A 15,961-nucleotide genomic window follows, 5' to 3' on the forward strand; every position below is an offset into this window, starting at 1 on the left:
GTTGCCTGCAGCGGCTTCCATGGCGATACTCCATCCACGGCCACTCTGCCCATGCTGGTGAATCCAGGAGGGTATTTGAGGCACTCCCAGAAAGGAAATGTATTGATCATTTGTTCATTGAATGCAAAAAGCAAATCTAAAATTGACTGGCATGGGCATCTTCCCACTGATTTGCTAAGCCAGCACTGGTAGGACAGGCTGTAGTGTTGGTGCCGTGCTGTGCCAGCCTTTAAAAGGAGGCTGTGATCATTCTGAAAAGTGTTTGAAGTCTGAGCTACTGGTGAGTTTTGCAGGCTGAGCAGGAGCAGAAAAAAAAAAACAAAACAAAAAACCCACAAAACTGGACAAAACTGCATCGGAGGCTTCAGTAATGCTTTTTCTGTTTCCAGAGTTGCCTGCTGGTTGGGAGAAAATTGAGGATCCCGTATATGGTGTCTACTATGTAGAGTAAGTGCTGCTCTCCGGTTGCGGTGTGGCTGTCGGGTGGAGGAAGGCTTTTCTCCCCTGTGGTCTGTGTGCTTTGTTGGTGGCATCTCGTACCAAGGAGGAGGAGACCTGGCCCCTTACAGGCTGGAGGGTGCTCTAGGGGCTGGAGAGGGCAGCCCTACCTTGCCATTCCTCGTCCTCTGGCAGCAGCACCCTGGGGGGGTGGTGGTGGTGGGTGAGGGAAGACACGGGCACCCTGGGAGGAGGGTGAGCTCCAGAAAGACAGGAGCACCCCAGGGTTGGGGTGTGCGGGAACCCCAGCCCCTCCCAAAATACTTTTATCCAGAGAACATGAACAAGTGGGCAATTAACTGAGCTTGATCCTCTTTATGTAGCGCTGTCATCAAAATAAGAGTGTGCAGAGCAGACAACCAACTTAGTTACCAGTCAAAAGACACTCCAAAGTAGGCATGGACCAGCCTGTGTGACCAAACAGCCACAGCAGAGGTTCTTGCCTCGGGCTGTGTTGTTGGGAATAGAATTACAGGTTTAATGGGATTCTCTCCAGAATTGGAACAACCTCTTCTTAGACTAGATGTCCGATCGCTCCCTTGGGAAACCAGAGATCTGAGTTTTGTTTCATCACTGACCCCATAAAGTGAATTTTTAATTATGTGTATACTCCTGTCTGGTAAGATGGCTTATGATAGCCCTCAGAATAGACATGGAGTACAGTTTCTGTCTGCCTTGGCTTATTTCTGACCCTACCGTCTGTGCCTAGGGAAACAAGGTTAGCAAGCTGAGTAATTAAGGCTTGACATTTATTTACCGAAGACATCAAGAATATTTTTCAGCTATTAAATGCCATGCCAAGAGGTCTTGACAGCATTTTTTCTTGTCACTTTATATATACATGCCCGTTAGTTTTTTTGGCAATCCCTAGTGATGAAATTAAATAGAAAAGTGACAGTAATGAGATACGAGTTTATTTTACTTACTATCTATAAACTAGCAAGATGGTTATAATTTAAGCATTTGTCTCTGTGCCTTCCAGTTCGGGCACTCTATTGTTGTATAATAGTTTTTTACTGAAAAACCACTGTATCATGAAAAACTTTGTATCATTTTTAAAGTAGCTATTTCTTCTTAACTTTCTAAAGATATCCTGACAAAGGAAATCTTTTGCAGAACTCATTAACTTGTTTTTATTTGATTAGTTAGGTGTTTTTTCAGTGATTGAATATTGATCTTTAGCAGAAAAAACTCTGAACATACCTATCTAGAGTGCTCCTATTGTGATTACTTGAAAAAGTGCTTGTTTATTCATTGGGGTTTTTCTTTTATAAAGACACATGGGGCAAGAGGCAATAAAATAGCAAGCTTTTTAGAGTAATCATTGCTTTGGATACAGAAATGAGCTTTAAGCTAATATAATTGTCTGAGATCTAACTGCTCCTCTGCTGTAGCAAACTCACTATTGAAAAAATGCATTGAAACAATTGATGAGCAGTGAGTCTCAGCTAGAGCCATCAGCTGCAGAAGAGTTCCCAGACCTGCCCGCACCTCGCTGGCATCTGTCGCTGGTGTTGCCTAAAATTGGTTAATCCCCTGCAGAGCGCGTTGCTTCTCTGCCCTGTTTGGAGCTGGGCTTTTTTCATTGTTTTTTACCTTTTTGCGAGGTTAGTAAGGAGTATTGGCTTTAAACATTTCAACGGGTCAAAAGCTGCCTAATGGCCCTCCGAGGAGGTCAGCTAAAGTTTCACCAAAGGCTGCTTTCCACTGGCAGTATTTGCCAGTGGTTAATTCTGGAGATATTTCGGTCCATTTGGAGCCCAGTTTTGCAGCTCATAGCCTGCATCCCCACTGACAATTTTGAGACACCCTGTTAATATTGTGCATTGATCAAATAGCTGACAGATGCTACCAGTCATTGGGGTTTGTTTTGTTTTAACTTCAGTGATCCAGGGAATGACCACACCTGTGGGAATCTGACTAAAGCAGGGATGATATAAGCCTGCCTTCTAAAATGCAGTCAGACAGAACACCTTTACTCTCATTTTTCACAGACAGACCGCTACTTTAATGTGTCTGAAGGAATTAGCCGTTCCTACTCAAGACATCGTATCAATACTGGAATCCATCTGTTTTCCTAAAAATGTTTTTTGGCACAACTAGGCAAGCCTTGCTTCGCATACACATATTTGGTATTTTACACCTTCCCTCAGAGGAGTTTCATACCTGGCCGTCGTTCCTGCTTGTCACGTAAAGGGTTTTACTAATTTATTGCTCTCTTTCATCTCCAGCCACATCAACCGAAAAACACAGTATGAAAACCCAGTTCTTGAAGCAAAGAGGAAGAAACAGCTTGAGCAACAGCAACAGCCACCAGAAGGTTGGCACCACCGAGGGCGTGTTGGGTGGGGTGTTCATGAGAGAACGTGCCCTCCCTTGCCTTGGCAGCACTGTGCCCCTGTGTTTGTCCTTCCTTCTGTGGCCCTGGTGTTTAAATACAAAATTATGTGCATAGGAAAGTTTGCATATTCCCTTCACATAAGGTGCAGCAAAGGAGGAAATCTAAACTATATAACCACTTAAACATAGTAGCTTTCAGCCCTGTTAAAGAGGAGGGGGTTTTCTTTTGTTGTCTTTTATTTCCAGAAAGTTTCAAGGCTTCCCAGAAGCAATTAAAACACACCTTTTCCCCTGCAATCTCCTCCATCAGGTTACTTGGTGTAGCTGGGGTTGTTCCAGTCTGCATTGGGACACTTAAGCTGTCAAAGGGGATGGGGAGCAGCTATTTACATCCACACTAGATAAACCCCTCTGCATGAGAGACCTCTTAACCCAAGACCTTTGGATGTTGTCAAGCTCTAGTGTCTGAAGTAATTTTATTATTTTAAAACACTTTTTCTTTTCCTATTTTTTTTTTCTCCCTTCTTCTTTCTTTTTTATTTTCAGTGCAGCTCAGCTGCAGTCAGGAGCCTGTGGCATTTGACTTTGTTTTGGTACCTTCGTAGCTTTCACGCCAAGTTATTTGGCAACAGTTATTATCCAAGGGGAAAACAGTTTAAGCGTCAGCATTCTTCCTGCAGCCCCTCATCTACTTAGATGCCATGAGTGCCTTTGGGAATAGATTTCCTATAAATGTCAAGACCACTTAGATGCAAATCAAGTCCCGAGTGTGAGGTAGGGTGTCCCAGCAGAGAGAGACCAGGTGACCTGAACATAGAGAGTCCTCCAGAACTGGTTTTTGCATGTCCTATTCATATTATTCCCTCTCTCCATGACTCTGGTTCCTCTCTTGCCATGTTTCTCACATCTCCTCTGATTGAACCCCACACTCCCAAGTGTGCGTACGTGCAGGAGCTCATAGTGCTGTTGTGAAACAAGTAACGTTTCCCTCTCTGCCCTCTCTAGAATGGACAGAGGAGTGTCCATCTCTCCCACAACCCGCTGCTCCAAACCATGTTTCAAACAACCAAGAGGCAGCTCGGGAAGCACCGGTGCAAGGTAACAACCTTGTTAAACCAATTGTAAAAAATGCAACAAGGTTTGTTTTTTTTTTCTGAGAATGAGATTCCCTCAGCCACCAGCAAAGGGAGTATCTCTGTGACTAGTGTCACACATGCCTGCTGGTCTGAATTGCCGTAGATTTTGAGCCTAGTTACTTTGAGACCACTTTTGTTGCCAAATGCAAGAGGCAAATGAGATTGCCTGAATCAAAGAATTGTGACTGTTCTCTGTGTAGCATTACAAGTCTTTAAAAAAAGGCATGGTTAAAACATGAGTTACAATATTGGTGGGATTTAGCAGCAACTGCATAGGTGTGCAAGTAGGAGAGCTTTTTCTACAGACATGCATGGATAGGCAAGAATTAGGCTTTTAGACCTTCTAGAATAAACTCTACTGAGTTTAGAATGTGTCTTATTATAAGATCTAGTGCAGAAATTTCTTTCTGTTCTCGTAGGTCGACATACCCTCCCAAAAAGCAGCACAAAATCTCACCGTGTTGCACTGTGGTTAAGACACACACGTGCATTAAAATGGTCCTGCTTTAAGTTGAGAGCTGTAGCCAATGTCACCCCATGTCTGCATTCGTGGGCAGGCAGAGTTTCAAGTTAAAGTAGTTTAAGAGGCCTGGAAACGGGACAGCATGTTTGGGAGCTATGATGTGCACAGGTTGTTGGCACTGTTTGGCAAAACCTTGTTTTTGGAGAGCTTGGGTGTCCTGGTTGCGTTTGTGACATCCGAGCATTCAAGTTCTGGTGTTGCCGTGGATGAGTCTGGCTTGCAACTTGTCTTAGATAACTAACCAGACAGGACGTGAATTGCTTCTGAATTTGCAGCATGAGCTGAAACATTGCCAGATCGGGTTGCCAGCAAGGGCGGAGTGTTCCACTTGTACCTGTTGCAGTACAAGTGCTCTCTGGTTACAAGCGGTTGCAAGTAAGCTTTGTCTTTGACTATGTTTAAATTACATAGCAAGCGAATGGCATTTCCCTGGTCTGCAGGAACCAAAGACCAGAGGAGGTGAGAAAAGGGAGCATGTCGTCTGGCCAGACCTGGGAGCAGCTGCGGGGAGGCTGGCCCCGGGAGCTGGGAAATAACTCCCGCGCTCTGTAGGTCAGCCGTGGTCTCCGAAGGCGAGCCTGGCACTGCTGCTGCTGTCCCAGGCAGCCTTTCCTTCCATGACAAGCCAGGGAGTGCTGTCTGCTGCAGGTGGCAGCAGATCAGCCCTTGCAAAACAGATGTGCGAAATTTAGCAGTATCCAAAGCCCTCAGCGTGTTCCTTGAGGGGTATTGCAGTATATTACAGTAATCCAGACTTGCAGCAAGGACAAATGCAGGAGGTCTGGGGATGGTTCCCTGACCGCCAGGCATGTGGGATTAAGCACATCGTCAGAGTGGCCGAAAATGCTGGTCTTCTTTAGGGAGACATCTGCGAATGCCACCTCTACCTTTTACACTGTGGGGCTGAAGCAAGGGCTGCCCCAGCATCCGTGCACAGTGGTGCAAAGGACCCATCATGCAGAGGGGTGACATTGGAAGGCTCACTGAGCTTTCTACCTTCTCCCAACGCCAGCCACTGAAATTATGCAGTAAAATCACAGAAGAGCCTTATCCTGTCTCAGCACTGCTCTGAGTGACATGTCCTAGTACCCGCTAATGACTCCTCCTTTCTTTCATGCCTTCTTCTTCCTTTCTCAGTGCTACTCCCTCTTCTCTCGCTCCCCATTTGCAGCAGCTACTTCCAACTTTCCCATCCCCCTGTCCTATGCCCAGGGCTTTTCATTTCTCCCTCTGATGGCACTGCTGGCAGGGACGGCGGCACAAGGACCCCTCCTTGTGCCCCTGGCACAGCTCTCCCATCTGGGGTTTTGTAGATAGACTATTTAACATGTGATCCCCACACAAGTGCTGTAGGTGGGACATAGCCTGTGGTGCTGCCATCCTGTAACTACAGTTACAAGTTCACCTGCATTTGCAGGCAGCTGCTGGCAGTTCTGCTTGTCTTTTGAACCACAAGTCAGCACAGAACCAAACCCTGCTGCACGCTGCCTCTCAGCCGTGTTTGTTACCTGAGATGTTGGCTTTCTCTTTGATAGTCAGGGTTGGGGTTTTTTTTGCAGCTTGAGGTCTGAGCAAAGCATCTGCCCACAATGTGAAAGATTACCGTGTCCCTGTGCTGCCCTTCAAAGGCAGAAGACTGCAAGTCCTCACGCTGCCCCCTCATGAATAATCTTCAAATATACTTTTTTGTTTTCATTCCCAGAGTCAAAGGCTTAGGCGTCTCAAATCCCCGCACTCTCCCTCAAGGTCTACTTTCTGAACAGAAGCCCACAGCAATACTGCTGAGGTTCTGAAAGTGTGCCAGCTCTCCTGGCTGTGATACACGCTGCTGGTCCTGGAGCTGTCACCAGAGGGCTTTGTGGCACAGTCTTTTCCCTTCTAAGCATTAAGAACAATTAAAAGTGCAAAGGTGCTTAGTGTTGGCGCTGTGAAGTACAGCAACCAGGATTCCTTTTCTGAGCCTGTGCAACATGCTTTGCAAGGATGTGCTCTTGTCTTTGGAGCACCTCGTTCCCTCTTAACCGTGCTCCCAGAGAGCATTAGCAGCCCTCCAGCACAGTGTCTCCAGTCCCGGGCTGCTTTTTGATCCGTACTTCACGACGGCAATGTTTCATCCACAACAGGCAAGGAGCAGAAAGGAAAGAGAAAAGATTTCAAACAGTGTCTGAAGAACAACATCAGCATCCTCTCCTTTTTTTACCAGAGGAGGTCACAGGGTGGTAACAATGGTGGGGTGGCGGAGGTTATGCTAAAAGGTTACAGAGCGTCTTGCAGGCCCTCAGAAGTTGCTTTTTGCTTGGTGGGTTGAGAGAAGGTCAAGTGGTGAAAAACAAAACGATACTCCTTTCTGCAGAAGCTCTCGCTCCAGGGTGCTCTCGGAGGCATTTGTGCTGCCCCTGCCCCATCTTTGCTGGGATGGATATAACCACCTCAGGACTGAGAAGAGATATATATCTAAGCCAGCATTGCCAGCCTTAATAGAGCCCATTCTTTAAAGCAGCATATTTTCCCCTTTGCAGCCTTGGGACTTTGGTGTGCACAACCACAGCTAACAAAGCACCAGGTACTGGGATTTTTGCTCACTCCTTTTACTGCTTGATTGGATCCAAGGAGATGGGTGGAATGTGATGAGGTGAGAGTATGCGAGTGCAGTCCCATCCCAGCACACTGCTGTGCTTGTTAGAGCCGGGAGGGGCAAAGGAAAACCATATCAAATGCTCTTGCCTGCCTGTTTATAGATTTTTCCAAACTTCCTACACAGGAAAACCTTTTTTTACACGAAACCCTTCTGAGCTGAAAGGGAAGTTCATCCACACCAAGTTGAGGAAAAGCAGCAGGGGGTTTGGCTTCACCGTTGTCGGAGGGGACGAGCCGGATGAATTTCTCCAGATCAAAAGTTTGGTGCTTGACGGCCCTGCAGCGCTGGATGGCAAAATGGAAACAGGTACCGATGCTTTATATCGCAATCACCACCACTTTGGTTTATGTTTTTACAGCTGTTTTTGTGTGCAATTCATAAAGGACTGTAGTTCTCATCCCCTTTTTGGGGAAAGTCATTTGGCTTTCCCATCAGCGAGCACGGAAATGAGATACCTTGAGGGATACATTCAAAATCCTACAGCAAAGCACTTTGTGTGCTAAAATTTCATTTCAGGTGTCAAAATATCCAGCTGGGGGCTCTGCTAGCCCCTGTTTTTCACATGCTGACCTGTGGAGAGGAGCCGGCAGTTGTGGGGGTGCCCATCAGGCTGCAGGTCACTGCTCTCTCCACTGTGGCAATAGCTGCTGTGTGTTTGTAGGGTTTGTGTATCTGTCATGCTGCTCACCCCCTCTCCCAGGCTGCTCCCAAGGGAGTGGGCAGAGGAGTGGGCTAGTTTGCATCTTCCCCTATGGAGGAGCTGAGGAACAATTTGTTTTGCCCGAGAGCAAGCCCAGCATGGTGAAATCCTGCTCGGTTTCACCTGAGGACACAACTCGTCACTTGTAGGTAGAGCGTTCGGCGTCCCTGTGTAGCAACCCCAGTGTGAAGAAGTGAATCATAACTTAACTGATACTTAGATTTCAGGCCGAAGTATGTCTGCGATGTGACACGTGGCACCCTATTTGAGCAGTTGGTATTCCAGCGCCTCCTGTTACAGCTCCCTGTCAGATGTCAGCGTAGCACAGTGTGTAACAGTGAGAGCTGGGCTTCGAAATGACTGTTAAATGGGCCATATACTGTCAATTGAGTTCGTTAATTTTTTCTTCATGAGCCAATTCCATTTTCACTTTCAAAAATATTTATGTACATAAAGGCTTTATGCAGTGAATCTGTTGCGTACAGAGAGTTCTTGCTCGCCCAGTTCTTGCTCCTTTTCCTTGCAAAGGCACTTAAATGCTACTATTGACTCGTGAGTGGTGCCTGTGGATACAGCAGATCAGCACACAGGCTCCAGTTCTCCCCTTCCCAGGATACACAAAATGTGTGTGTTTGGTCTATCTGTCTGTGTCCTCTGCAGGGGACGTCATAGTCAGTGTGAATGATACCTGCGTGCTGGGGCACACTCATGCTCAAGTTGTGAAAATCTTCCAGTCCATCCCCATTGGTGCCAGCGTGGACCTCGAACTGTGCCGAGGCTACCCCCTGCCATTCGATCCCGACGATCCCAACACGAGCCTGGTTACATCTGTGGCGATTTTGGACAAAGAGCCCATCATTGTGAACGGGCAGGAAAATTACGACTCCCCGGCGAGCCACAGTAGTAAAACAGGGAAAGTAAACGGCACAAAGGAAGCGAGACCCAGCAGCCCGGCCGAGGTCTCCTCCAACGGACCCCATGGTTACCCCAACGACACGGTCTCTTTGGCGTCTTCGATAGCAACACAACCTGAACTTATAACTGTGCATATAGTGAAAGGGCCTATGGGCTTCGGGTTTACTATAGCAGACAGTCCCGGTGGGGGCGGCCAAAGAGTGAAACAAATCGTGGACAGCCCGCGGTGCCGTGGCCTGAAGGAGGGCGACCTTATCGTCGAAGTCAACAAGAAGAATGTGCAGAGCCTCACTCACAACCAGGTGGTGGATATGCTGATTGAATGTCCTAAGGGAAGCGAAGTCACGTTGCTGGTGCAGCGAGGAGGTAGGTCTTCAAAACTGCTTTAAAATATTTCTTCTTGACATTTTTTTTTTTACAAAACGCATGTCATGAAAGAGAAGGTGTGGGAACTGCCCAAAGTTGGCAGTTGTCAGGTCACACAGATGGTTAAAATCTATTGTTTGGTGCTGTGCTGGGGACAGTGTGTGTGTAGTTCCTGTGCACTGCACACATCTACGGGTAATGCACAGACGGATGGTATGATTACACCTTTACTTACATCACAAACCCTGATCTCATGCTTGTAAAAATTATTTTAAATAGAATGTGGATGTTTTTTGAGCTGTTTTGGGAGATTGATAATGCATTCCGTAATCTTGCACTGTTCAGAGTCGGATATCCAGTGGCTTAACTGTGGAAGGGTTACACCTGGAGTACAGTTGGGATCAAAGGAGGGAATTTAAACCTCTTCAAGTTATAAGCAATTGAAAGCTCCTTCTGGACATGTTTGTTTGCTGCACAATTGGAAGCTGAACTTGGTTTTGGTTGCGTCGCTGAGAGGCCACCAGCAGGTACAAAGCATGCCACGGGCAGTATGTCTGCAGCCCGCGTGGGAGTGTGGGTGGCAGGTGACCTGTCTGGGGTCAGGCCATTCAGAGGAACTCTTACCCCACACGTAGTAAGTGTAAAATAATCAGAGGTAGCACACCCCACCTCACGTAGCACACGTCTAGCCTGTGGATGAAAATTACTGGAAGAGTTATTATCAAGCTCACAGGGCAAGTCCATGTCAGCTGTTGAGTGCGATGGCAGGAGCGGAGGGGTCAGCTCTATCTCTCTCTGCTCTGACCTTGGCAGCGGGGATCTGAGGGGGGCAAAGCCCTGGCCCCGCTGCGCTCCCTGTCCCGTGCAGTGGATTTTATGGACCACAAGCACACTGGTGCTTAGCGCCTCGCAGGGACGAGGCTGCAGAGGCAGAGTTAAGCTGACAAGCAGGTGCTGAGCATGGCTTGCAGCCTCCTGGGAGAAGGGTTTGGTAAGAAGGTACTTTTTTGATGCCTTTTCTAAAGCATTTTGATTGTAGTAAGTTAGCAACCAAAACCAGTCCAGAGGACAGCCTGCTTTCTGGATTTTTTGATTCTAAAGACCTATTTCAAGGAGCTATTTCAATTAATAGCAGCTCTGGAGAAGGCACTGCATTTCCTGTAATACTTCCTTTCTAAGTGCTTACTGGTTTTTTGTATTTTGACAGTAAATTAAAAAGTAGAGAACAGAATATGTTAAGAATTCTCCAATTTTCAAAGTGTGAGTTCCTTAAACACTCCTCATAGTAAGGAGGTTTGAAAATGCACTGTGTTCTCATGATTAATAGATGTACAATGGAGAAAATATGGTTGGAAGAAAAATAGCAGCTATTATTAATCCTCCTGTAGAGCACAAATATATCTATTAACACCATACATTAATTATTTGAATTGTGGCTGACATTTAATAATCCTGCTTATGCCTTGATGGTGTAATGAAAAGATTTGATGAGGAAGTAAAAGCATAGTTTTAGTAGGATAGTTATTGGTTCCCTGGTAATATTGCTGAATCTCTTTTTTTTTTTTTTTTTATTTAATTGTGATACTAACCACGTGTTGAGCATTTGCTGCCACCTTCCTAGATAGATACCATATCAATCTCCTTGAACTGCCTCCCTCCCTCTTTCAAGGTCCTGACGTTTCCATCTGAGCATGGAGCACTCGCAGTTTCCAAATTTCATGCTCCTGTGGTGCTGGACTCAAACTGTGGTGGCTTGGATCCACAGTTAATCACTGAAATATGTTTTTTCTTCACATCCAGAAGAAAGCTGGACTGGAAGGCACTGGGGTTATGACACAGAAGCCAAGCAGAATATGGACAGCAATAGTAGCCCCAGAATCACGACAAATTGAGTTTGTTTAAAGCTTGGGAGATAAAGCTGGGTAAGAGGCACCCGGTGCTCAGTGCTGCTGCACTTGAGTCCTTTCTCCCGTAACTTTACCTCGTGTTACCCCTGCCAAATCTTTTATCAGAAGTACTGTCCCCAGACAAGGTGCCGCTATTTATTTTGGTCTGGTTACAGAAATGTATTTGGCTCCAGTGTCCGATAAGCTCCTTCGGGGTTCTTGGAGGAGTTCTTTAGCTTCACTGTCAGTTGTCCTTTCCTCCTCCTCCCTCTGGTGTCCAGTGAAGAAAATGCTTAGATGCAGTCAGGCATCCTTGCATTAGCCTAGCATTTGCATTCAGCCAGGCTTCGCATGAAGCATCCCTGCAACACTAAGGCTGGTGTTCAGAGCTGGCGAAAGGATTTGTCAGAAGCGATTACTAATCAGGCAGAAAAATATCGGAAAGAGATGTGTAATATACGGGAAAAGCTCCGCCTGCTCCAAGCTACTGGTGCACTCCCAACAACGAGGTTTAATTGTTAAAATGCAAACCCGCAGCCGCTGAGAGCAGCCTATAAAATCTTCCCTGTGAAGTGTGTTCAGCTGAAGCGCTGGCTTATGGGAGCGGGCGAGTCCTGCTGTTGCCTTTGAGTGAGGAACAGAAGGGTGATTTCAGGAAGGATGGAGCTGAAACGCCCCCTCTGTGTGCTTGGCTGCTCACGTGTCATCACTTGCAGCCCTCATGCAAGGTTGAGGCAGGGGGATAAATACATTGAGAGAGGGAAAATGTCAGAAAATTTGCCTTATCTATGTTCTGATTTGATTTTTTGGTTTTCCCTTCCTCCTCCCCTCTAGGGTTTAATTGTATTGTTGCTGTTGTTTTCCTATTTCACGTCTGCATAGTGCTGGATAAAACTCACTGAGTGTGTCTCATGGTTTGAACTTCAACACCTGAGACCTTCCCAAAGGATGAGCTCCGAGCAGAGGCAGGACGCAGAGCTCCTTAGTGGGGCTGGACGTGAGGGCAGATCGGAAAAGCTGCTTTTGCCCAGCAAAATGAAGGCACAAAATTACTGTCTCTAACTATTAGGTAGGAGAGAGAGGAAATACTTAAATCAAAGAGTTGGCTGAAGAACAACTGAGTGCTGTTTGGCCGTGAGTAATTTAAACTGGGAATAGGGATAAAGTGCCAACCCAGTAGAGCCTGTAAGGCATGAGTAATTTAAACTGGGAATAAGGATAAAGTGCCAACCCAGTAGAGCCTGTAAGTCAAACTGGAGGAGGCATAAAGGTTTGGCTGTCAGAAGGGGAACTCAGCATGTTGAAGGGAGTGTGACATGGTGCCTGCAACAGCAGAGGAGATGCTTGATAACCCAGCGGGACCCTTCAAGAGCTGTATAACTGAAAATAAACCAGTGCTACTGGTTACAAACTGCAGAATTGAGTGTATGTTTTCGTCCCTGCACTGCCCAACGTGATTACGCATTTCAGGGTTTTTTTAAAGAATTATTGCTAATAAGACCACAAAAGGCGCACCTTTATTTTGAATATTTATAGCTGAAAAAGTTCTGTTAACCTTGTACCTACCAAGTACATAAAGGACTTTTCTCCAAAAAAAAAAAGCGAAGAAAGAAGGTAATAATATTTGCCACTTGAAATCCATTTGTCACTGAAGTCTTGTCTACACGCAGCAATCGACTGAAATAAGCAATTCTCAAATGCCTCTCCATTCTGCACAGAATCTATTCATAATAAGACCAACATTTTGTCAGAATAATTTCCCTGCTTCCCAAGGGACTTTTATCCTGTGGGTTGTGCCTGTGCTAAGGCAGGTGGGGAGCTGTTTTAGAACAAGTTATTCTGCAAAACTAGTGTGCTGTGGTTTTTGGAGTCACTAAGATCTAATATAGGTTTTGGTGAGAACATTTGTGTGTCTTGCTGATATATTTTGTGAATTACCTCAGGTTAAAGAGGGTTATTTTCTTCCTTTGTGTGTCCCCCTCCCCCCTTTTTTTTCAGGTCAGTCTTCAGGTCATCCAAAAATATTATGATTAGTTTGTATTCAGTTACAAGAATTAAGCTGAGCAGTTTTCATACAAGTTTGAATTAACGGTTTCCCTTCCAAACTTTTGGATTTAGTGCTCACTAACATTTTTATTCACTGGCAGGTCGAAAATAGCATAAACCTTGAGCCTGATCTACGTAATCCCCTTGAAGATGTGTTCCCACTTTGCTCCAGATCAAAGTGAAAGCGTGGAGGTGAAATGTCACTGACGTGTCATGTGCAAATCAGTGGAGTTTCTAATAGCTTTCCCTAGAAATTCACATTACACTGGGGGTGGCAGTCTGTCTTCTGAAACGTATCTTGAGTTTCAAAAGTAAATGTATTTTATGGGAAGAAGAACCAATGCAACATCTTTTTTCTCTATTTATCTTGTGTCCATTCCATTGAAACATCACATAGTAATATAAAGATATGTGTGTTCTTTGCATAGTTTGCTGAAGCTTCAGACTTGCCCCATCCAGGGGAGAGAGAGTTAGAAGATCCTTTAGACACAGTGGGAAAACTTTACAAACAATATATGGTAACTCCTTACAACTGCAAGCAGTATAATTTAAATCAGATTGCTCTTTGAGATCTAGAGTGTCAAAATACAATGTTCGAGCATAAATGAGCAGTGGCATTGAGCACTGAATATCGGAGCTGAGTGCAATCAGTTTTCAGAGGATGCCTCCTCACCACTCCAGCCTTTCTGCCCCGCTACAAACACCTACCTCGCTGAATTTTATGAGCAAAAATACTGCCTTTGTACTTGTTTATCGAGATCCTCTCCCTTCATGAAATGAAATTTGCCTTTCCTGTCCTTACCAGAAGTGTTAGAAATGGATCATTTAATGGTAAGAGCCAAAGGAAAAAAATTAATAAATCTCACAGCGTTGGAATTAGAGCTCCTTTTCAGTTGCTATCCCTAATGATGTAAACCCATGGTAATTAGAGCTGCAATCAGCTATTCAGTGCAGACTTGAACTCTTTTGAACAAGCCACTCACTTCTGTTTGCCCTTTAGGCTTGCAGTGAAGAGCGAGTGGAAAGTCATGCCACTTAAGCATCTAGCTGCCAGAAAATTTCAAACTGTCTTAGCAGCTGCTGAATTAGAGAAAAATGGAGTCCAAACTGCATTTAGGACAAAAATCACAACCTGGGAATCATCTGACCGTTACCACAGAGCCTGTTTGCCTGTGCCAAAGCTTCTGGCAAGGGAAGAAAAGTTTGCCATTTCCAGGAGTGTTTTCAGTTCCTAAGACAGAGGCAGCAGAGCGTTATACTGAGGTCTTTGTCCCGTGTTTGGATCCCTAGGAACCCCCACGAGCCCTGTCTCACTGAGCAAAGAGCTGCCAGTGCCAATCACCGCACGTGCCACCGTCGCGCTTGGTTTTCTTACTCTGCTCCCCAGTCCACCACGTTGTGGCAACTTCTTCCCTCACCCAGAGCAGGAGCAAATCTAATTCCTCTCTGCCATCTGGTGTGCTCAACTCACCTCTATCTTTTCTTTAAAATCCCCTTTCAAGTCACCTCTTACCTTCCGTCGACCACCACCGGCTACCAAAGCTCCCAGTACCTTCTGCTCAGGTATCTCCCATCAAACCTGCGTTCGATCTCCCAGCAGTAGTACAGGGTTTTTTGAGGTGTACACTGAAAAATATGTGGTATTATAGTACAGTCAATACCATCCAGAAATAACAGGTGGGGTGATATTTTTGATAGCTCATAGGCACCTCTCAGTAGTTAGTAAATTACATTTAAAAAATCAGAATCAGAGTGTGCTTAAAGAAATATATGTCCATATGTAATATCAAGATTTATTTTTCAAGTTCATTAGTTTGTATTCCAGGGTTATTACTTTTTAATTCCAGAGTTATAGATTTCCTGATTAATTTGCTCATATCATTTGGCATTTTAAAAATCTGTCTTCAATTGTTTCGTCTTACTTGTTTTTGTTACTGTTTCTTTTAAAGAAATTTGCCTGGGAGGAAAGGAATCAGATTAGTAGAGTTCGGAAGTCGGTTTACAAACTGCATTAGAAGTAAACTGAAATGTTTTAAAAATATTTTACAATGGTACTTTTCCATTTTCTGAAAACAGACAATCCCAGTAAATGTATATTGCTAAAACTTAGGGTTTATGTCCAGGGAAGGAGCAGGTCTAGGGGAGCCTTTAGTTGGCAGCAACTACATCTGTTTTTTTTCCAAACCACCAGGTCACTCTTTGTTATTGTCTTCTCTCTGTTAAGTGGAATTATATTCTAACAAGGCCAAAAAAAAAGCCGATAAGACTTGAAAGCGAGTTTAAAGCAAGCTTGATGTCACATTTACTATTCCCTTACAGCCTTATTCTGATTAGGGACTAGTATATCAAGGAGCAGGTACAAAAATCAGTTGAAGTGAGGAGAAGATGAAATAAAGGAAGTGTTACACATTCTGAAATTTTTAATAAGTTTGAAGTTCATACCCCTTATTAGAATTGCTTTTGTGCATGGATTTCAATCCACTGTGCAAGTTAATTTTCCTGTAAACAGCTCCGGAGTGTTAGATACGCCTTTTTGGGGCAACGCTGTGTATTGTTATGCAGCACCATGCACTGATCACTGGTAATTGGTTTTGTAAAGCAAGCTAGCGGGAGCTTGTTTTCTCTTTGTGATAAAAATAAGCCGAACTTAACATTTAAAATCAGGTCGTCTTATAAATAATGTAATATTTTGGGATTACACCGCGTTTTTCTCCTTCAAAGTGCTTTACAGGTGTTAATCTTAGTGACATTAGCAGTTTGCTTTTGATGATCTCAATTTGCAAGGTTTGGGATAACTCGCCTCACCAGAAACGTGAAGGGGGAAATTTTGGTGCTGCTGAAGTCCATGGCAAGGCTCCCATTAGACTCCAGGAGGCAGCAGGGCTTCACCAAGGTTTTGGATGCCTACAAACG

General features: G+C 45.0%; 1 protein-coding gene across 1 annotated transcript in view; it reads left to right on the top strand.

Moving 5' to 3' along the window:
• MAGI1 (membrane associated guanylate kinase, WW and PDZ domain containing 1) overlaps positions 1-15,961 on the top strand; it is a gene marked incomplete at its 3' end in the record, with an annotated part of 88,430 nt that overhangs the window by 26,982 nt on the left and 45,487 nt on the right. Inside the window, 5 exon segments of the mRNA XM_009871194.1 lie at positions 390-447; positions 2,730-2,818; positions 3,844-3,936; positions 7,259-7,441; positions 8,496-9,116. Coding sequence (XP_009869496.1) covers positions 390-447; positions 2,730-2,818; positions 3,844-3,936; positions 7,259-7,441; positions 8,496-9,116 — 1,044 coding nt within the window.

This window comes from Apaloderma vittatum, unplaced genomic scaffold, assembly GCF_000703405.1.
Source record: "Apaloderma vittatum isolate BGI_N311 unplaced genomic scaffold, ASM70340v1 scaffold1316, whole genome shotgun sequence".
Classification (NCBI taxonomy): Eukaryota; Metazoa; Chordata; class Aves; order Trogoniformes; family Trogonidae; genus Apaloderma; species Apaloderma vittatum.